This window comes from Entelurus aequoreus, linkage group LG20 (genome assembly GCF_033978785.1).
Source record: "Entelurus aequoreus isolate RoL-2023_Sb linkage group LG20, RoL_Eaeq_v1.1, whole genome shotgun sequence".
NCBI classification, from domain to species: Eukaryota; Metazoa; Chordata; class Actinopteri; order Syngnathiformes; family Syngnathidae; genus Entelurus; species Entelurus aequoreus.
Window position 1 is genome coordinate 4,406,086 of NC_084750.1, and position 23,450 is coordinate 4,429,535.

Genomic DNA, 23,450 nt, shown 5'->3' on the forward strand with positions numbered 1-23,450 from the left:
ATACAGTAGTTCGGCTCTAAATAAACCTCCCAGAGCCCGTGGAAACAACCTTAATCCGATGGTGTTCGGTTTTTGAAAAAATCAGACTAACACACCTGGATTATGTGATTGGAAACCAGATCTCAGTGGCCTTGTGGTTAGAGTGTCCGCCCTGAGATCGGTAGGTCGTGAGTTCAAACCCCAGCCGAGTCATACCAAAGACTATAAAAATGTGACCCATTACCTCCCTGCTTGGCACTCAGCATCAAGGGTTGGAATTGGGGGTTAGATCACCAAAATGATTCCCGAGCGCGGCCACTAGTGTGTGTGTGTGTGTGACTATCAGTGGTAAAACTTAACTTTTGAGGGGGGGTTTGCGGCAGAGGGGACCTATGTGTCGCACAAGCGCATCAATGGTGGAAAAAAAAGAAACAGATATTTATCTAATACGGTAACTAAGGAAATGTTGAATGCCGGCTTAATGCGAACTCCCGGACAACATACGAAAGAGAATGAAGCACGTATTATAAATTACAAGGATTAAATGATAAATGGGTTATACTTGTATAGCGCTTTTCTACCTTCAAGGTACTCAAAGCGCTTTTGACAGTATTTCCACATTCACACACTGATGGCGGGAGCTGCCATGCAAGGCGCTAACCAGCACCCATCAGGAGCAAGGGTGAAGTGTCTTGCCCAAGGACACAACGGACGTGATTAGGATGGTAGAAGGTGGGGATTGAAACCCCAGTAACCAGCAACACTCCGATTGCTGGCACGGCCACTCTACCAACTTCGCCACGCCGCCCCAAGGAGAATAATAAAGCCTACACAAACCTCTTCACGCAGCATTTCCAAACTGACGAACATGAACTCTGAATTCCACACAACTGGCAAGATAGTCCAAGTCCATCTGGAACATTATCAGTCGGGACACCAACGATCTTTTCCTTCGAATTTAAAACTTCTTCCTTTAATCCACAGAGCCTTTGCTGCCGTAAGAAAGAACTGCGAGACATTCAAAAGTTGTTTTTTCAGGATTCTCAGTCCAAAAATTCCTTAGATCAACAACTCTGCCGTCAGTCTTTCTTGACTTCGGACCTGCCTCCGCTCCGATTCATTCTTGGTAGTAGTGTCACGTTGGTAGCGCAATCCAAAATCATTTCTTGACGCTGTTTGCTATTTACCATCGACATCGCCATTAGAGGCTAAGTATTTGTAATCTATGTCAATATTACTGCGGACATCACAACAGAGCTAGGTTTAACTTGTCAGAAGCCACAGACGCTTATGTGACATCATATAAGTCAACCGGAAATGAACAAAATGAATCTCGCTAAAGGATAACAAGCGCCCCCCAGTATGACCAACTGTCTCGTTAGAGAAAGTGCGTTGACACTTAACTTCACACAAAGGGGTGAAAATACAAAAAAACAATAAACTATTTGAGAAATCAGACTAATTTAGTGCATGGAAACATTGTGTCAGACAAAATAATTAGAGCAGAAAGAAAACATGCACTGCAAAGAAAGCTGATTTGAAAGAAGATGACCCATCAAGTGGTGCTGCATGTTATACGTGTGTGGGCATCAATGGCACAGATGATAAATACTTTCTTCATCTCCAAAGAGAAATTCACAATTCCAGCAGCTTTGTAAAGGTAGAAACACACATTAGCATCAGGCGATTTTACTCATAATCGATATCGGAATCAGCGGCATAAAACCTTGATTGGAACATCCCTATCACTGTCACATAAACAACTGGATATGTGGGAATTTTTTTTTCCCATGAGGTTTTCAAAAAGAAAATCTAACTTTTGTGGGGAAAAAAAACATCACATTTGTATTCAAGTTCAAAAGATTGATATTCATATTCTGGTTGAAATTAGTCTCGTGAGAAACGTATAGAACATTTTGGATTCTGATGCTTAAACGAATCAGAATCGAGAATAGTTGGGAACCGGAATCGGAATCATACAAAATTCAAACGATGCCCAACCCGATGTGTGTTGGTCTTTCAAGTAGGGCAGGGGTTGGCAACCTTTACCACTCAAAGAGCCATTTTGGCAAGTTTCACAAATTAAAGAAAGTAATGGGAGCCACAAAAAAATTTTTTTAATTTAAAATGAAAAACACCGCATACAAAGCTTAAATGCTTTGTGCTATGTTAACCAGGGGTCTCCAACACACACACCGGCACGCACTTTAATGTGGAAATTTGATGTTAGTGCAGCCCGCGAGTTTTGAATGAATGGCGCTTGATAGCGTCATACTTGCCAACCCTCTCATTTTTCCGGGAGACTCCCGAATATCAGAGCGTGATGACACTGCATTTGGCGCCCTCTACAGTTCGCCCTAACGGTGTACCTGCTCGACCACACGTAGAATGCAATTTCAGCTTGCTCACGTAAGTGACAGCAAGGCGTACTAACTCAGCAGCCACACATCTTACACTGACGGTGCCAATACCCAGAATCCCATGCAGCCCTAACTCTTCCGCTCAACCAACGCACGGAGAGGGGGGGGGGGGGGGGGGTTGATGTGTGGGGGGATTTGGTGGTAGCGGGGGTGTATAATGTAGACCGGAAGAGTTAGGGCTGCATGGGATTCTGGGTAATGGTTATGTTGTGTTTATGTTGTGTTACGGTGGGATGTTCTCCAGAAATGTGTTTTTCATTCTTTTTTGGTGTGGGTTCACAGTGTGGCGCATATTTGTAACGTAACAATGTTAAAGTTGTTTGATACGGCTACCGTCAGTGTAAGCTGTGTGGCTGATGAGTAAGTATGCTTTGCTGTCTCCTGTGTGTGCAAGTAATAACAACATGCAACATGTGGCTGGACTGGCACGCTGTATGTAAATGCTATAGAGGACAATTACTGCAGTGCATTTAGGGCACGCCCTTTATTTAGTAATTATAGTGTAAATAGGATTATTTTTTCCCTGGGAGTAATCTATGAGAGACACTGAGATCCATAAGTCTCCTGGGAAAATCGGGGGGGTCGGCATGTATGTAGCTGAGCCGCATCAGAGTGGTCAAGGAGCCGCATGCGGCTCCGGAGCCGCGGGTTGCCGACCCCTGAAGTAGGGGAAGCTCATTTTCAGCTACTTTCTAAACACGAGAACAGTCTTCAATAACAAAAAAAAGAAAGAGACTAGATTTGACAAAGAAAACATCACTTCAAGAATTCGCCATATCAACTCAGAACAATGCAATGAAACTTGAAAAACGCTCTGGCAGTGCTGTCTATTTTTTTTATATTTGTATTACTGCTGATTCCCTTGAAGTCAAAGGACTCTTCAACACTACCAAAAAGAATGAGAAGTCGCCCGAGTAGCCGATTCCGAACAAAAGTTGAATGCATTCTAGTGCATATTTAGTAGTCAGTGAAATGCAAACACAAAAGTACATATTTGATTTTTTTGTTGACATTTTAGGCTTGCAGTCTTGGAGCAATCGCCGCTGGTGTGGACCGACCAATAACATCACGGGCCATGATGGAACAGGGTTTATGTGTTTTAGAGACAAAATGATGTTCTTAAAGAAAACCCCGATTAACAGTGCAGACCAAAGCAATCTTAGACTACTTCATTACCCTGGACCCAAAATTAGACATTAGCTGAGATACATTTGCAATATGGTAAGAATGCAAATGACAACAAAATGCTTTTGTATGTTGTTTTCTGGTGGATGACAGGCATTACAATATTTATGTAGGATCAAACCATCACAGCAAGCTGGACTGAACTCTAGCTTGACTTGTGAAGACTCACTTGTCCATGTCACACTGCGACAACTTAAGCACACATGAATGTATGTTTCCATCCCAAAAAGCAGCCAAGATATTTTTGCTTGTGACAGAGGAACTTGATGTATGGCAAATGGCAACAACATCAAGCATTCCTTCTTGGGAGAAGCGGACTGTCAAGCCATCAGTGAACTAACCATGAATCACGCAGCCTCGCTCCACAGTCCAGAGGCCTGTGGTCTTCCTTGGGCTTTGACACTTTGATGGCCCCTTCAATGCGGTCGCTCTGTCCTCTCTGTTTGCTCCTCCCATCTTACTCAGCACACATTCCTCAGCACTGGTCTGGGCATGACAGGGCCAAGGAAGTAGGACAGACAAGACCAGCGGCGTCAAAGTGGGGCCCCAAGCACAGTTTGAAGATTTCTTCTGCCATTGAAATATGGCAATTGTTCAAAAGACGTCATAAATGTTAATATTACATGAACATAGCCTTGAAAGTTCATTATTATGACTGCCGAACTCTAATGAAGAATAGTAAGGACTACCTAGTACATTATCAAAACTAGGACATTAAACCTGGATGTAGCAGAGAACGACCTTGGAACACGTCACAACGTGGTCAAAGCTCAGCTTTAAACATTCACACGCGGTACCAACATTTTGCAACAACTGCTTGGTTGAAGTTTATCCTTAGTTTCAATATGATATGTCACATATTTGACATATTTTTAATTACATTACATTCTTTACATGTCCAAAAAGGAGTATGAAGAAGCAAAGCTTATTTAATATAATCCCTTTTCCATTTCAGAGCAATTACAAACACATTTGTTTACTGCCTGTTATCAATCTATCAATCAATCAATCAATGTTTATTTATATAGCCCTAAATCACAAGTGTCTCAAAGGGCTGTACAAGCCACAACGACATCCTCGGTACAGAGCCCACATACGGGCAAGGAAAACTCACCCCAGTGGGACGTCAATGTGAATGACTATGAGAAACCTTGGAGAGGACCGCATATGTGGGTAACCCCCCCCCCTCTAGGGGAGACCGAAAGCAATGGATGTCGAGTGGGTCTGACATAATATTGTGAAAGTCCAACACATCAGCGAAAGTCCAGTCCATGGTGGGGCCAGCAGGAACCATCCCGAGCGGAGACGGGTCAGCAGCGTAGAGATGTCCCCATCCGATGAACAGGCTAGCGGTCCACCCCGGGTTGGGAGCAGAGTAGAAAAGAAAAGAAAAGAAACGGCAGATCAACTGGTCTAAAAAGGGAGTCTATTTAAAGGCTAGAGTACACAAATGAGTTTTAAGATGAGACTTAAATGCTTCTACTGAGGTAGCATCTCTAACTTTTACCGGGAGGGCATTCCATAGTATTGGAGCCCGAATAGAAAACGCTCTATAGCCCGCAGACTTTTTTTGGGCTCTGGGAATCACTAATAAGCCGGAGTTCTTTGAACGCAGATTTCTTGCCGGGACATATGGTACAATACAATCGGCAAGATAGGCAGGAGCTTGACCGTGTAGTATTTTATACGTAAGTAGTAAAACCTTAAAGTCGCATCTTAGGTGCACAGGAAGCCAGTGCAAGTGAGCCAGTATAGGCGTAATATGATCAAACTTTCTTGTTTTTGTCAAAAGTCTAGCAGCCGCATTTTGTACCATCTGTAATCTTTTAATGCTAGACATAGGGAGGCCCGAAAATAAAACGTTACAGTAATCGAGACGAGATGTAACGAACGCATGGATAATGATCTCAGCATCGCTTGTGGACAAAATGGAACGAATTTTAGCGATATTACGGAGATGAAAGAAGGCCGTTTTAGTAACACTCTTAATATGTGACTCAAACGAGAGAGTTGGGTCGAAGATAATACCCAGATTCTTTACCGAGTCGCCTTGTTTAATTGTTTGGTTGTCAAATGTTAAGGTGGTATTATTAAATAGATGTCGGTGTTGAGCAGGACCGATAATCAGCATTTCCGTTTTCTTAGCGTTGAGTTGCAAAAAGTTAGCAGACATCCATTGTTTAATTTCATTAAGACACGCCTCCAGCTGATTACAATCCGGCGTGTTGGTCAGCTTTAGGGGCATGTAGAGTTGGGTGTCATCAGCATAACAGTGAAAGCTAACACCGTATTTGCGTATGATGTCACCTAGCGGCAGCATGTAAATACTAAAGAGTGCAGGGCCAAGAACCGAACCCTGGGGAACTCTGCACGTTACCTTAACATAGTCCGAGGTCACATTGTTATTGGAAACATACTGCATCCTGTCAGTAAGATAAGAGTTAAACCAAGACAAGGCTAAGTCTGACATCCCAATACGCGTTTTGATGCGCTCTAATAAAATATTATGATCAACAGTATCGAAAGCGGCGCTAAGATCAAGAAGCAGCAACATAGATGACGCATCAGAATCCATCGTTAGCAATAGATCATTAGTCATTTTTGAGAGGGCTGTCTCCGTAGAGTGATTTGCCCTGAAACCGGATTGAAAAGGTTCACAGAGATTGTTAGACGCTAAGTGTTCATTTAGCTGCTGTGCGACAATTTTTTCGAGGATTTTCGAGATAAACGGAAGGTGGGACACCGGCCGGTAGTTTACCATGAGGTCAGGATCGAGGTTAGGTCTTTTGAGTAGAGGATGAATAACCGCTTTTTTGAATGCTAGGGGAACAGTGCCAGAGGAAAGTGATAAGTTTATAATATTTAACACTGATGGACCTAATAAAACAAAAATCTCCTTGATAAGTTTCCCAGGAATTGGGTCAAGTAAACATGTTGTTTGTTTTGTCCCATTTACACATTTTGACAATTCCTCCAATGTTATTTCATCAAAGAGAGAGAAACTATTTTGGAGGGCAGTGTCCGTCGTATATACAGTCGTATCTGTGTTAATAGAACCCAGTTGTAGCTGAGATGCATTGTCTTTAATCTCTTTTCTAATGACTTCAATTTTCTTATTAAAGAAATTCATAAAGTCATCTGCTGAGTGGGTGGAGCTACTGGGAGGAGTACCTTGTTGGGTTAGCGATGCTACTGTACTAAACAAAAATTTAGGATCATTTTTGTTGAGGTGGATGAGATTTGAGTAATATTTAGCTTTAGCTGAGGTAAGCATGCGTTTATAAGTTATTAAACTATCACTCCATGCTTGATGGAAAACCTCAAGTTTAGTCGCACGCCATTTGCGTTCCAGCTTTCTACATGATAATTTCTGGGCTTTAGTTTCTTCTGTAAACCATGGGGTACGCCTTTTAGGGGCCCTTTTTAGCTTTAGCTGTGCTACACTATCAATGGTGTCGCGCAGGGCGTCGTTAAAGTTGTTAGTGAGGTTATCAATAGAGCCCACATAATTTGGGAATGGTGCCATTACCGAAGGATATGGACATGCTCCCGTCGTTGTGACAGCATTAATGTTGCGGCTGCTATAGTAGTTATTATTATTATTATTAGTTTGTTGACAATGAGTCAGAACTTCGAATTTTATAAGGTAATGATCGGACATTACTTTAGTGTACGGGAGTATCGTAACTTTGGAGGTGGTGACACCCCTGACAAGCACTAGATCTATCGAATTACCGTTGCGATGCGTGGGTTCATTTATTATTTGTGTAAGACCACAGCTATCAATTATAGTCTGGAGCGCCACGCATGGAGGGTCTGATGGGGTATTCATATGGATGTTAAAGTCTCCCATTATGATTATATTGTCGGCGTGCGTCACTAGATCAGCAACGAACTCTGAAAATTCATTGGGGGGGCGGTAGATGACAGCCAGGTGCAGAGGCAGCGGTGTGACAAACCTCGTAGTAAGCACCTCAAACGAGTTATATTTATTATTTAGGTCCGAGGTAAGGCTAAAGTTTTTGTTGTATATTAGTGCAACACCCCCACCCCTTTTAATGGGACGGGCAATATGCGTTCCCGTATAGCCAGGAGGAGACGCCTCATCCAGCGCAAAAAATTCGTCTGGTTTGAGCCAGGTCTCGGCTAGACCAACGACATCAAGATTGTTGTCTCTAATGACTTCATTAACTAATAACGTTTTGGAAGACAATGACCTTATGTTTAAAAAGCCCATATTATAGGTAGTGGGCTGTTTTGAGGAGTTTTTGTTGAAAGTATCCGTAGTAGCAATATTAATAATGTTACGTTTATTATGCGTAGTGCACTTTAAATAATTTCGACCATATCTAGGAATTGATATGACAGGAATTTTTAGATTGTTTGCCACCTCAGTAAAATGCATGTCCACCTCTGACGCAGAAAAAACATTATGTGAGTTGTATATTATTCTAAGAGAATTGCTATGTGTGCAGGGATTATCCAGCCTGGCACTGGCTAGTTCTAGTTTAACAGACTCCTTATTAGCGCTTCTTTGTGGATTAGCATTTAGCTTTTTCGTTAGCCCCGCTAACAACAACGCCTTTAGCTTTGTTTTTAGCCCCGCCCGACATCCCCGCTTCTGCTTCCGAGCACACCGCTTACGTCTCTTTCGTTGACGGTCTCCGCTGGTAGTGGACGCCGCTGCTTCAAAGGCCACTGCTGGATGTAGCTCGCGAAGAATTCCCAAGCTAGCGAGTAGGTCCACCGTACACGCATCTTTCAGCCCAAAATGGCCCGATCTCTCCACATCCAGAATCGTAAGTCGGTCGTAAGTGATCACGGAGTGAACACGCTGTGAGCCAGCCATGAAATTGACTGAATTGACGGGTATTTTTGCCAAATCGGTCTACACTTCCAAGAGCGCATGCAAGAAGCTGCCGCCGCGAAGCGCCACCATCTTGTAATCAATTTGTAACACAATTTATATCAATGTTACATCAAATATAACAATTCAAGGACTTGATGTGATTGCAAACAGCTAAAATGATGCACAAAGCAAACTATAACCTGCGAGCCAAGAATGTACAATAATTTATTTTTAACAAAAGACGAGAAATGTAACCTCAGAGAAAAATTTACCTTAAAACATGTGTATGCACATACAACACTTAAAACATTTAGTGTGGAATGAAATTGTAGAATTGATCAGGCAAAGATGTCAAACAGTGTAATGATATCATCCAATTTAAGAGGCTATTAAAACTACAATTGTTTACAAAGTACAAGGAAGAAGACATTTGATAAACATCTTGAGCTTGATTTAAATGAGTTATTAATCTCCAATGTTAATGGTGGTACCTAGAATGCAATGGTTTCAACAATTTTGAGAGGAAGGAATCAGTACATGTGTTAGAAGTTGTTATGAAGTCAAAAATAAGCTTTGCTTCTTCCTACTCCTTTTCAGACATGTTGTATTGACAAATGAAAATGTGTAATATGTGATGTAACATGCTGAGATTGCATAGATGTTTGAAACAAACAGAAACATAATGAGATGAATAATATCTTATTTTATACAAAGTTGTTGTTATTCTTTGTACTTTGTAAACAATTTATGTTTGAACACTTCCTTCAACTGGATCATATTAGTACATTGTTTATTAATCCATCCCACATACTCATATACTAAAGGCTTTAAGTTACATTTTTCTCTGGGGTTATACTTCTCTTCTGTTGAGAAGAATTGGTGTACATCTTTGGCTAGCAGGTTATAGTTTGCTTTGTACATACTTTTAGCTGTTTGCAAATTCACCAAATCATTGGAGCCTATCTCAGCTGCATTCGGGCGGAAGGCGGCGTACACCCTAGACAAGTCACCACATCATCGCATTCACACACTGGGGCCAATTTAGTGTTGCCAATCAACAGAGGAGACCATTTTTTGAAGGGTGCCTTAGGCACTAATACACCCCCATACCATCACAGATGCTGGCTTTTGAACTTTGTGCCTATAACAGTCCGAATGGTTCTTTTCCTCTTTGGTCCGGAGGACACGACGTCCACAGTTTCCAAATTTGAAATGTGGACTAGTCAGACCACAGAACACTTTTCCAGCGAAGTCGGCTGCGTTTCTGGGTGTTGTTGATAAATGGCTTTGGCTTTGCATAGTAGAGTTTTAACTTGCACTTACAGATGTAGCGACCAACTGTAGTTACTGACGGTGTTTTTTTTTAAAGTGTTCTTGAGCCCATGTGGTGATATCCTTTACACACTGATGTCGCTTTTTGATGCAGTACCGCCTGAGGGATTGAAGGTCACGGGCCTTGCCGCTCACGTGCAGTGACTTATCCAGATTCTCCGAACCTTTTGATGATATTACGGACCGTAGATGGTGAAATCCCTAAATTCCTTGCAATAGCTCATTGAGAAGTTGTTCTTAAACTGTTCGACAATTTGCTCACAAAGTGGTGACCCTCGCCCCATCCTTGTTTGTGAATGACCGAGCATTTCATGGAAGCTGCTTTTATACCCAATCATGGCACCCACATTTTCCCAATTAGCCTGTTCACCTGTGGGGTTTTCCAAATACGTTTTTGATGAGCATTCCTCAACTTACTCAGTCTTTTTTGCCATTTGTGACAGCTTTTTTTTAAACATGTTGCAGGCATCAAATTCCAAATGAGCTAATATTTGCCAAAAAATAACAAAGTTTACCAGTTTGAACGTTAAGTATCTTGTCTTTGCAGTGCATTCAATTGAATATAGGTTGAAAAAGATTTGCAAATCATTGTATTCTGTTTTTATTTACAATTTACACAACGTGCCAACTTCACTGGTTTTGGGTTTTGCATATATGCATATGTGTGTGTGTATGCATATGCACACACACATATGCATATACATACCATGAAAAGAAGCATGCTTATATTATTTAGTGTTTGTAGGATATCTGTAAAACTTGGACACTTGCTGAAGAATAAACATCAGGAAAGATGTGATTGATAAGTCCTTTCTTGTGTGTGTGTGTGTGTGCGTGTGTGTGTGTGTGTGTGTGTGTGTGTGTGTGTAGTATGCAAATCAGCAAGAGCAAGAAAGAGTGCCAGTGGCAGTCTTTTAGGGCACTGAGGTCATGAACAACTTCCACACGTCCTCCTCATGAACACTCTTCATCCCGACAGCCAGCGACCTCTAAGACAGCGCTTGAACATTGCCCAAGGTCGTACTCCAAGTGACTTAAACACACCGTGTGTGTGTGTGTGTGAGTGTGTTTGTGTCTGTGTGTGTGTGCGTGTGTAAAGACGGAGGGGTCACATCAGATTGATGCAGTCACTTCCTTCCACTGCACTAAGCGCCTGTTGTCAGTTTGACCTGCGCCAGTTAACCCCTCAGCACCCCTGGCACTGTGGGCGAGGGCCCCGTGTGTGTGTGTGTTTGTGTGTGTGTGTGTGTGTGTGTGTGTGTGTGTGTGTGTGTGTGTGTGTTGGCAGAGCACAGGTGTCTCGCCACAGTGTCAGCGAGGTCTCCAGAGACTCTCGGCATGTGTTTGGCGAGAGAAAGGAGGAGGGGGGTGTTCCCGGTTAGTTGCCCGCGGCCTGAGGGCACTTTGGGGGTCAGCGTCTGACAAGCAGGTGTCTGTGTTGACCCCCACCTTTCACGCCTTGAGAGTCAAGTGTAATTGCTGACCTGATTGGAGGAATGTAGCGGGACTCCCCTTCTGCACACACGCCATTGCTCGGGGTCAAAGGTGAGAGAAAGACATGAAGGGGAGGGCTGGTTTCCTCTTTGCATGCACATGAAGACATGATGACTTTAAGACATTCAAATGTGAACACATGAAAACATGCTCAGCACACTCGCGGTTTTCATGCACACTTACAGTACACGCTTGAAAGAAACCAGTTTGGAGCAAATGTTTCCCGTGCGAGTCTGGCAAAGATTATTTGGCTACGAAGGGGGGGGGGGTGGGAGGCGGGGGAGGGTTCACAGCGGGAGGTCAGAGAAAATGTGAACAGCTGTTGATTAACACAAGTGCTCTCTGTGTCTTGAAGAAGAAGAAGAGGAAGAAGAAGACGAAGAAGTGATGGAAACACAGGAGGTGCAGGATGAAGATGACAAGGAACACAAAGAAGGTAATGGATGGAGCACACACACATTCTATCCTGCGGAGCCTACCCCAGCGAGACTCCATTACATTAGATTAGATTGATCTACGTTTGGTGAAAGACATTCACACAAAACAATGTACAGTAATAAATACTGTACTGATCAATACACAGTCTTAGTGGATGCACACAAGCCACCACAGTAGGCACGGACATTCATATTTAAAGTACTGTATTTTTCGGAGTGTAAGTCGCTCCGGAGTATAAGTCGCACCGGCCGAAAATGCATAATAAAGAAGGGAAAAACATATATAAGTCGCACTGGAGTATAAGTCGCATTTTTGGGGGAAATTTATTTGATAAAAGCCAACTCCAAGAATAGACATTTGAAAGGCAATTTAAAATAAATAAAGAATAGTGAACAACAGGCTGAATAAGTGTACGTTATATGAGGCATAAATAACCAACTGAGAACGTGTCTGGTATGTTAACGTAACATATTATGGTAAGAGTCATTCAAATAACTATAACATATAGAACATGCTATACGTTTACTAAACAATCTGTCACTCCTAATCGCCAAATCCCATGAAATCTTATACTTCTAGTCTCATACGTGAATGAGCTAAATAATATTATTTGATATTTTGCGGTAATGTGTTAATAATTTCACACATGAGTCGCTCCTGAGTATAAGTCGCACCCCCGGCCAAACTATGAAAAAAACTGCGACTTATAGTCCGAAAAATACAGTAATCATTTTTAGGTCATTATTCATAAATAAGTTGTTGGACAAGCAACACTTTGATTTGTACTCCCATCTTTCATGAGCTCAATCAAGGATTTTCAACAAATATGTGGTACTATAAGAATCCATCCACTTCATATGTACTGTATATGAATATGTACATGTTTATTTACATGTACATGTACATGGACATGTATATGGACATGTACAGTACATGTATATGAACGTGTATATGAACATGTATATGAACACGAACATGTATATGGACTAGGGATGATGTTCGAAAAAACCGGTTCTCCCGATGCTTCGATAAGAAAAAAAACGATTCCATGCATTCAAATCCCTTTTTGAAAACCGGTTCCCGTTATCAAGAGCCACTATACCGTATTTTCGCGACCATTGGGCGCACCGTATTTAAAGGTGCCGTGTCAGTTACGGGTGCTATTTCTGTATTTAACGCATAAGTAAGGCGCAGCGTATTTTTGTAAGATGTGTGAACATGATTGCACAAGGGTTTTCTAATCATCAATCAGCCTTCTGAGCCAATGAGCAAACACATTGTACCATTAGAACACTGGAGTGATAGTTGCTGGAAATGGGCCTCTATACACCTATGTAGATATTGCACCAAAAACCAGACATTTGCAGCTAGAATAGTCATTTACCACATTAGCAATGTATAGAGTGTATTTCTTTAAAGTTAAGACTAGTTTAAAGTTATCTTCATTGAAAAATAAGGACATTTTAATGTGACCCCAAACTTTTGAACGGTAGTGTATATGAATGTGTACATCAGGGGTCACCAACGCGGTGCCCGCGGGCACCAGGCAGCCCGTAAGGACCAGATGAGTAGCCCGCTGGCCTGTTCTAAAAATAGCTCAAATAGCAGCACTTACCAGTGAGCTGCCTCTATTTTTTAAATTTTATTTATTTACTAGCAAGCTTGTCTCGCTTTGCTGGACATTTTTAATTCTAAGAGAGACAAATCTCAAATAGAATTTGAAAATCAGAGAAATTATTTTAAAGACTTGGTCTTCACTAACTGACAAAGAAATAACAGATTTGGTGTCCAGTTCAAAGTGTGACATGATTTATTTAAAAATTTGAGAGTTGACTTTTGTATTTTACATGAGTTATTATTTGTACAAACATGGTGCAAAGTAATTCATGATTTGTTAAAAAATGTTAGTGGCTAGCTAGTTAAAATGGGATATTGTGATTTCACAAGACTGTCTTAGAAGTGATCATTTGAAAATGTTCAATTTGAAAAATGTGCATAAAGTGTTGCATACTGATATTTATCTGTTTCTATATATATTTATTGTGAGAAATCATTAAGATCAGTGATCCCCAACCACCGCGCGGACCGATTGGTACCGGGCCGCGCAAGAAATTAAAAAAAAAAAAAAAAAAAAACTTTTTTTTTTTTTTTTAAATTAAATCAACATAAAAAACACAATATATACATTATATATCAATATAGATCAATACAGTCTGCAGGGATACAGTCCGTAAGCACACATTATTGTATTTCTTTATGAAAACTAATTAAAAAAAATAAAATAAAAAATATTCCCCCCCCGTGGGACAAATTTTCAAGCGTCCCCGGCTTCAAAAAGTTTGGGCACCACTGATTAAGATGATCAGTGTTTCCACAAAGATAAATATCATTAATTATTAATAATAACATAGAGTTAAAGGTAAATTGAGCAAATTGGCTATTTCTGGCAATTTATTTAAGTGTGTATCAAACTGGTAGCCCTTCGCATTAATCAGTACCCAAGAAGTAGCTCTTGGTTTCAAAAAGGTTGGTGACCCCTGCTGTACATGAACATGTATATGAACATGAACATGTATATGAACATGTATATGGACATGTACAGTACATGTATATGAACGTGTATATGAACATGTGAGTAAGAGTGAGTGAGAGGTTGACTTATACTAAATTGATCAGCTGGTCGCCTGTAGGTCCCGAAAATGTTTTGAAAATTAAATGCATTATTACATCGGTGCCCTTCTCTCCCGTAGAGCGACCCACATTTTAACACCGGAACACGCCCACACGCCTCGCCGTTCTCCGGGCATTCTCCTCCGCACCTTCGTGTAAACCCGTAAATGCTCCTGCGCATACAAACAAACAAACGCCACAACAAGTTGCACGGCAAAGCTGCACTGGTGTGCACATTGAAGCAAATAATTGAGTTGTGGCGACAGGTTAAACATTAAAGACACTTCTCTTCTTTGTTTGCCCGCGACATGAAGCTAATAATCCAAACAGAGTTACAGTTGCTCACTGGGCAAGACCCGGACGTATAGACGAGCGTAACATCAAGCGTGTCGCGAGGGACCCCCTATCCATCCACCTCTCAAAGACTGGCATAAACAACGGATGGAATAGTGTTTTTGTTAGCAAAGACACACGCGGCAGAAATGGATGGATGGATTTTTTCACTTGTTTGCACTTTATGATGGCATATTGATTTTTACTTTTGTACAATTTATTTTATAACTGATGAATTGTTTTTTGTTACATTTCATTTTGAAATGAACACCCAGTTAAAGGCCTACTGAAATGATTTTTTTTTTATTTAAACGGGGATAGCAGATCTATTCTATGTGTCATACTTGATCATTTCGCGATATTGCCATATTTTTGCTGAAAGGATTTAGTATAGAACAACGACGATAAAGATTGCAACTTTTGGTATCTGATAAAAAAAAGGCTTGCCCCTACCGGAAGTAGCGTGACGTAGTCAGTTGAACATATACGCAAAGTTCCCTATTGTTTACAATGATGGCCGCATGAAGTGAGAGAGATTCGGACCGAGAAAGCGACAATTTCCCCATTAATTTGAGCGAGGATGAAAGATTTGTGGATGAGTAAAGTGCAAGTGAAGGACTAGTGGGGAGTTGAAGCTATCCAGATAGGGAAGATGCTGTGAGAGCCGGGGGTGACCTGATATTCAGCTGGGAATGACTACAACAGTAAATAAACACAAGACATATATATACTCTATTAGCCACAACACAACCAGGCTTATATTTAACATACCACAAATTAATCCTGCATAAAAACACCTGCGTGTTTGTTATGCTAGCTCCTAGCTCCTCTGCTAGCTCCTAGCTCCATAGAACACGCCAATACAATTCAAACACCTGATCAACACACACAATCACTCAGCCCAAAAGACCGTTCACCTAACCCAAAGTTCATAAAGCTTATATATTTTTAAAAAGTTACGTACGTGACGCGCACGTACGGTACGGTACGTGTTATGCTAGCTCCTAGCTCCTATGCTAGCTCCTAGCTCCATAGAACACGCCAATACAATTCAAACACCTGATCAACACACACAATCACTCAGCCCAAAAGACCGTTCACCTAACCCAAGGTTCATAAAGCTTATATATTTAAAAAAAGTTACGTACATACGCAAAAAAAGTTGCGCACATACGGTCAAGCGATCAAATGTTTAGAAGCCAAAGCTGCATACTCACAGTAGCACGTCTGCGTCTTTGTCATCCAAATCAAAGTAATCCTGGTAAGAGTCTGTGTTGTCCCAGTTCTCTACAGGCGTCTGTGTATCGAAGTCAAAAGTCCTCCTGGTTAGAGTCTCTGTTATCCGAGTTCTTCCATCTTGACTGCATCTTTCGGGAATGTAAACAAAGAAGCGCCGGCTGTGTACTGTTGTTGCTGACTACGTTCGAAAAATACGTCCATTTCGCACCGACAACTTTCTTCTTTGCTTGCCCAGCTTCCTTCTCCATAATGCAATGAACATGATTGAAACAGATTCACGAACACAGATGTCCAGAATACTGTGGAATTATGAAATGAAAACAGAGCTTTTTCGTATTGGCTTCAATGTGGAAGGCATACCCGTGTTCGCCGGTCTACGTCACGCGCATACGTCATCCTCAGAGGCGTTTGGAACCGGAAGTTTAGCGGCAAATTTAAAATGTCACTTTATAAGTTAACCCGGCCGTATTGGCATGTGTTATAATGTTAAGATTTCATCATTGATATATAAACTATCAGACTGCGTGGTCGGTAGTAGTGGGTTTCAGTAGGCCTTTAACATACTGTTTGTTTAAAACAAAAATATATTTTACATAACATAGTAAATAATCGAGATTTCAATAATGATCAAAGTAATCGTGCTTATTATTTTGGCCATAATCGTGCAGCACTATCTTAGACTTAGACTTCCTTTTTATTGTCATTCGAATTTGAACTTTACAGTACAGAAAAGTGACTCTAAAAGTGAGATTTGCCTTTTACATGTTAAAAGTGTGCTGTTTGAGGGGCCAAGCAAATAATAAATGGATTTCAATTCATGTCAATGGGCGACGAGTGTTTAGAGTCACAAACTCGATAGTAGAAGTCGTAATTTGAGGTACTCTTGGAACACAAGGTAACATAAACTTCCATGTTTTCTCCCGCCAGGTCCTTGCCCTGCGCTACGGGAACTGACGGAGGAGGAAAGGCAGCAAATACTTCACTCCAGCGAGTTTCAGACATTCTTCGACTGCAGCATCCGGGTGATGGAGCGAGCTCTGGCCGAGAGCGCTGACGTCTTTTTCGACTACAGCGGTCGAGCCCTGGAGGACAAGGAAGGGTGAGTGGACCGTATTTATTTCCCATGTTTAGGTGTAGCAGGTAAGACATTTCTTTTTGGTCTTGGAGCCCAACTATATACTGTATATAGAGAGGACCCGCGGCCATTCTTATATTAACACTAAATCAGTCATCTTACTCTAGATTTGAAGAAAGCAAAGTTGATTTATATAGCCCTTAATCACAAATGCTTCAAAGGGCTTCACAAAGCACAACGACATCCAAAGATACTACTCGGCACCACAACGGTGGAAAATAAACTACGCTTCTTCAAGTAGCGTTATCACTGGATGAATAGAGGAATATGAGTGGCTAAGCATGGGACACAGCGAGCAGGACGACCCAAGAAGCTAATGGCTAAAGCTTTAATGTGAACTAGGGGTGATTGATCCATATATCCATACCTTGTATCAGTATATTAATGATATTAAAGTGCTATTTTTCTTTTTCTTTTTGTTACATCCGGGATTTAGACAATAATTCTAACATGAAGAACAATAATAAACCAATAAATCTATCTCACCGACTTACAGTTTACAACCTTGTCAAATGAAAGCATGTGTTCATCATAAAGATGATTCTTTCTTAAACACATAAATCTTAGGCTTAGGTCAGGCTGATAAGAAAAAGTGAATTATATTTATATAGCGCTTTTCTCTAGTGACTCAAAGCACTTTATATAGTGAAACCCAATATCTAAGTTACATTTAAACCAGTGTGGGTGGCACTGGGAACAGGTGGGTAAAGTGTCTTGCCCAAGGACACAATGGCAGTGACTAGGATGGCGGAAGCGGGAATCGAACCTGGAACCCTCAAGTTGCTGGCACGGCCACTCTACCAACCGAGCTATGCAAACAAGTACTAATCAAATATAGTGCATACAAAGCGAACCATAAATAACTGACAAAAAATACATATACATACAATTATGTAGTGCTAAAATACATACAATTACATCCATTCGTAAATATTAAATATGTTTTTAAACTAAACTGTCAATAAAATTTAAGTGCAAACAAAAATACAGCTTCACCAATTTAGTCTTTATTTTTGCACTTAAGAAACTTCTCTGACATTAGCTCCAGACTTCTACTGTTTGCCTGATATTGTCATTACTGTCATAAGTGGTGAAAAAGTGTATTACAACTCAGTACCACAGCTGGGAAACATATATTTTTTGGCAGCCCTCTACAATGGGCCCTCACCCTATGGCTAGGAAACACTGATATATGCTGTGTGTTTCTAGAGATCTGGCTGGAGGCTCCAGTTTGTCATTCAGTAGACTTTTCTACGACGAGCATTGGTCCAAACATCGCGTTGTCACCTGTCTTGACTGGTCCCTTCAGGTAAGACTTTCAGTTGGTGACACAATAACAGGTGTTGACTATCAAGTTTGGTCCTCTCTCTCTCTCGCTCTGCCATTTAGTATCCTGAGTTGCTCGTGGCCTCCTATAACAACAATGAAGATGCCCCCCATGACCCAGACGGTGTGGCCCTGGTGTGGAACATCAAGTTCAAAAAGGCAACACCTGAGTACATCTTTCACTGTCAGGTACAACTCTTCTTTACTTTTCTGAACCACAACTACAAAATGTCAACCATTTTTCCTAATTGGGCAAGGAACATTTGGCTTTATGGCATTAGAACCATGTGACTTCACCTTGCCAATCAGCAAAACAATCCAATGAAAGACAATGACTGAATCGGTGCCATTTTCTTGTTAGAACTCTCAAAATCAACCAAAAATTAAATGTTGGTTTTCGGCCTTGCATTGATTTCTCCAGATTCTCTGAATCTTTTGATGATATTACGGACCTTAGATGGTGAAATCCATAAATTCCCTGCAATAGCTTGTTGAGAAATGTTGTTTTTAAACTGTTTGACAATTTGCTCACGTATTTGTTTGCAAAGTGGTGACCCTCGCCCCATCCTTGTTTGTATATGACTGAGCATGTCATGGAAGCTGCTTTTATACCCAATCATGGCACCCACCTGTTCCCAATTAGCCTGTTCACCTGTGGGATTTTCCAAATAAGTGTTTGATGAGCATTCCTCAACTTTTTCAGTGATTTTTGCCACTTGTACCAGCTTTTTTGAAACATGTTGCAGACATAAAATGAGCTAATATTTGCCAAAAATAACAATGTTTTCCAGTTCAAACTTTAAGTATCTTGTCTTTGCAGTGTATTCAATTGAATATAGGCTGAAAAGTATTTGCAAATCATTGTATTCTGTTTTTATTTACGGTTTACACAACGTGCAAACTTCGCTGCTTTTGGGTTTTTAATTTGACTCAAGTAAAAGTCAAAAGTTGTCATCCAAAAAAATGGCTTGAATAAGAAAAAGTAAGTATTGAGTGAAAAAATGACTAAGTACTGAATAACTTCTGATGTATTTACTAGCTATTTTGGAATAGTACTTGCGAGAGAGACTACTACAACGTGCACTACAAAAGATGCACCTTTCACAGTCACTAATGTTAGCTAAAAGGTCCTAAACATCTGTTTTCTCTCACTGGAAGTGGACCTCTTGTAGGCTGAAATAGCAAAACTTCTCCTGACACATTTACGAATATGAAGGTTATCTTTCCTAGCTTGGAAGGTAAACATTGACGTCGCCTCATCTAAAGTCATGTCACTTTTTACAGTGTGTAGTTTGAGTGTGGTCATGGGTCATGGAGTCAAAGGTCACTGGTGCTTACATTGGGTTGGTGACACAGTCATGTGAGTGGCTAGAACCCTGGAAGAGGGGTATGTAGTAGAATTTCTGACCTTTGAGCTATATTTCGTGTCTATCAAGAATGTCTGCTTGTTTAATTTCTCTTCTATTCTATACCATTGAAGGACCAGATGTAGGACAAAGTTGAATATGGAGTCGCTCTGACCATTTTACAAAATGTTTTGATTGTCTAAGCATGACTAAGGGATTCAAGGATGTTGCAAAACAAACATGTCGAAAACAACGGGACCTTGGGGCATGGGGAAACAGATAAAATGGCCAAGTGACAAGGGCTGAGAGTTATTGCTTGATTCTTGTGTCCTCCGGAGGATGTTTGTTTGTCTGCATGGGCAGCTCAATCTGACTTTGCACTTTTGACTATGGGTAAAATAAACTTTTTGTACTAAACTCCCTTTTGTTGCTGTTTAAGCTTCGGACAATCCACTACACAATGCTTCTCAATTATTTTCTGCTACGCCCCCCCCCCCCCCCAAAAAAAAGGAGGACAACATTTCACGCCCCACTTTGAAATTGTTGTAAGTACACCTCTGCATAACATGTTATCCCTATTAATAGTAAATATTGATCATCTTACAACAAAAATAACGTCAACATTGTTTTTAGACTGTAAAAGAAACATTTTAAAGTGCATCAATTTGCCTGAAATAATGTATTTAAAAATTCCTCATTTATATTATAAACATTTTTCGACCGACCTGAACCATTTGATACTGACATTTTTTTTTTTTAACAAACTCAATAAATAATAATTAATTCTCATTGATCGGCATGATTAACTCGTGAGAAAATATATAATACACTTTAACCTACAAAAGTAAAATTAATAAAACAATTTGTGCTGATTTATTTTTCAGTCAGGATTAAGGTTGTACAGTATACCGGTATTCGTATAGTACCGCAATACTAATTAATCATATTCGGTACTATACCGCCTCTAAAGAGTACAATAATTTCGACAAAATAATAGAATGACAAATGACACAATATGTTACTGCATATGTCTAAATTAGGGGCCTTTGTTTGCTTACTTGTGTCAGGGTGTGTGGGTGACGAACCCCAAGATGCAGAGAAGGCGGCAGGCATTGTGCGAGAAAACATGATTTAATTTAAAACTATAGCAAAAAAACAAACAAAAGGGTACAAACAAAAGGCGCACAAGGCGGAGAACAAACTTGGCTATGAACTAAAATAGCACAAAGGCTAAATGTCGACAAGAAACAAAAACACTTACTGTGACACGAAGGAACTATGACAGGAGCAGAGTGAACAAAAGTAGACAGAGCTACGACAAGTATTATGACAGGTAGTAGTGACAATAATCCAGCACTGACTGGAGAGGAAGGCAGGTTCAAATAGCAGCTGGCTGATTGACACCAGGTGTGGCCAGGTGCCAATCAGCCACAGCTGAGGGGACAAAGCACTCAGGGAGATAATCAGGAAATAATCAAAATAAGAGCGCTGACAGGAAACAAAGACAGGAAAAACCAAAACATAACTGAACTGTCAGTGACAAACCTGACAACTTGCTACTAAAAGACAAGTTGTCATGCATGTTCACAATTTTATTTAAGAACAAACTTGCAATAAGAAACGTATGTTTAATGTACCGTAAGATGTTTTGTTAAAATAAAGACAATAATGCAATTTTTTCTGGTCCCCTTTATTTAGAAAAGTATTGAAAAGTATCAAAATACATTTTGGTACCGGTACCAAAATATTGGTATCGGGACAACACTAGTCAGGATTAATGTCTACAATGAGCACGTTTGGTAGAGCACAACTTTTGAAAGCATGATACTGATAAAGCATGTACCGCGGGGTCACACGCACTCGTCTAATGTGAAGGCAATCCGACCCGCGTGCAGACTTACTTCACACGTGCTGAAGTGTTTATGCAAGTAAACATGGCTTTCATTCTAGTCTCAGTACTGGCGCATTTGGGACCATTTCAAGGATTTAGTGCAATCAAAGGCAACATTTTCTGAACTGAATTATTGTGTGGAGAAAATGAAGAAGGAAGAGGGCATGTGTCTTGGCTCTGGAAGTTAGTGGGGACATTTTACTGTCTGCTCCAAAGAGTGTGTCTGCCAGCAGTCGGAGGCAGAAGTGGTGGAACATTGACGCAAGTTCCTAAAACATGATTTTCACCAGTTTTCTGCTCATTTGTCAACTGTTTATTATGTAACCCTCTATTTTGGCTAAGAAATGCTGACGTTTATCAATTTTCGGAGCGTGGGAGTGTTCACACTGCGGTCGCATCGCGTACATATCTGATTTGTATCGACATATGAAAGAGGCCTGGGTCGGATATGAAAGATTCGGAACTGACATGAAAACATCCAATACAGGTCGCATATGGTAAAAAAAAATGGGAGTTGTCCTGCAGTGTGAAGGAGATCTTAGTCTCTCCAATCAACCTAGCATGCATACTTTTGGCAGAGAACCAGGAGAAAACCCTAGCGGAGGCCATGTTTAAACAGAGATTGGAACACAGATCTCCCTGATCTCCCGAATGTCCATCCATCCATTTTTCTACCGCTGGTCCCTCAATCATCCACCATGCTCAATAACTGGCAGTTTTAAGACAGGAAACCTTTTTTCTGCTGGGAAAGATGCATCGACACGTGTGACGCTAATAGCAAGTGACAGTGAGAAAATGGCAGACGCGAGGTAGATGACGGGTGAAGGGGGGGCTTCACATCTCAGGAGAGGCGAGACCTTGCAGAAACTTGTAAAATGATGTGGCCTACCACTTCCTCATCCCACGCCACACATGTGCGAGTGTTGGCCCACCCATGCAGCCGTGACCGCGCTTGCCTAATTGTGACGCTTCGTCAACATGAAATCTTAAAAGGCTTGCAGATATTCAATACTCACTTCTTGGAGGCAGCACTGTGGAACAGGGGTTAGTGCGTGTGCCTCACAATACAATGGTCCTGAGTTTGATCCTGGGGCTCGGGGTCTTTCTGTGTGGAGTTTGCATGTTCTCCCCGTGACTGCGTGGGTTCCCTCCGGTTACTTCGGCTTCCTCCCACCTCCAAAGACATGGTTGGCAACACTAAATTGGCCCTAGTGTGTGAGTGTGAATGTTGTTTGTCTATCTATGTTGGCCCCCGCGATGAGGTGGTGACTTGTCCAGAGTGTACCCCGCCTTCTGCCCGAATGCAGCTGAGCTAGGCTCCAGCACCCACGCACACACACGTATAGACGCAGGACACACACGAATAGACGCAGGACGCACGCACACTTATACACATTGGACGTGCACACACGTATAGACGCAGGACGCGCACACACACATACACGGCGTGGCGTACTTTGGTTTGGCAGTCCCTTTCTGTTGGCCTTGGCGGCCTTTCCTGACATTTGAGCCATTTTTGTTTCGCCAAACGTGCCCACTGAAGGCTTATTCATCGGCTGTACGGATAGGTAGATGGTTGCAAGCTATAAATAGGTAGAGAGGGGACTTGGTTGAGTCTTTGGGCGTTGTGCTCGTGGTTGGGTGCATTGTGAGGCTTTATTGTTTTAGGCTTACAGATGGTTCGATGTTTCACTTGAGGTTTTGCTGAGGCCAGTCTTCGATGTTTTCTAAACAAGCAGGGAAGGAGCAGTGAAATGCAACGACAGTCTTTTCAAAACATCTTGCCTCCTGTTGTTTGTGTCCAAACTGTTTC

General features: G+C 41.3%; 1 protein-coding gene and 1 long non-coding RNA gene across 5 annotated transcripts in view; one reads left to right on the plus strand and one right to left on the minus strand.

The window, feature by feature from the left end:
* The window catches only part of LOC133635857 (cytoplasmic dynein 1 intermediate chain 1), a 145,954-nt gene that overhangs the window by 66,860 nt on the left and 55,644 nt on the right, over positions 1-23,450 (plus strand). For 2 of the 4 annotated variants that reach the window (XM_062029252.1, XM_062029255.1), the window contains 4 exons: positions 11,621-11,695; positions 16,867-17,038; positions 18,284-18,383; positions 18,464-18,589. In XM_062029252.1, the coding sequence (XP_061885236.1) occupies positions 11,621-11,695; positions 16,867-17,038; positions 18,284-18,383; positions 18,464-18,589 (473 nt within the window). Of the gene's footprint in view, positions 1-11,614; positions 11,696-16,866; positions 17,039-18,283; positions 18,384-18,463; positions 18,590-23,450 lie in introns of all 4 variants that reach the window. The other 2 variants (XM_062029254.1, XM_062029251.1) reach the window with 1 other exon arrangement.
* The window catches only part of LOC133635858 (uncharacterized), a 310,718-nt gene that overhangs the window by 53,221 nt on the left and 234,047 nt on the right, over positions 1-23,450 (minus strand). The window lies entirely within an intron of this gene.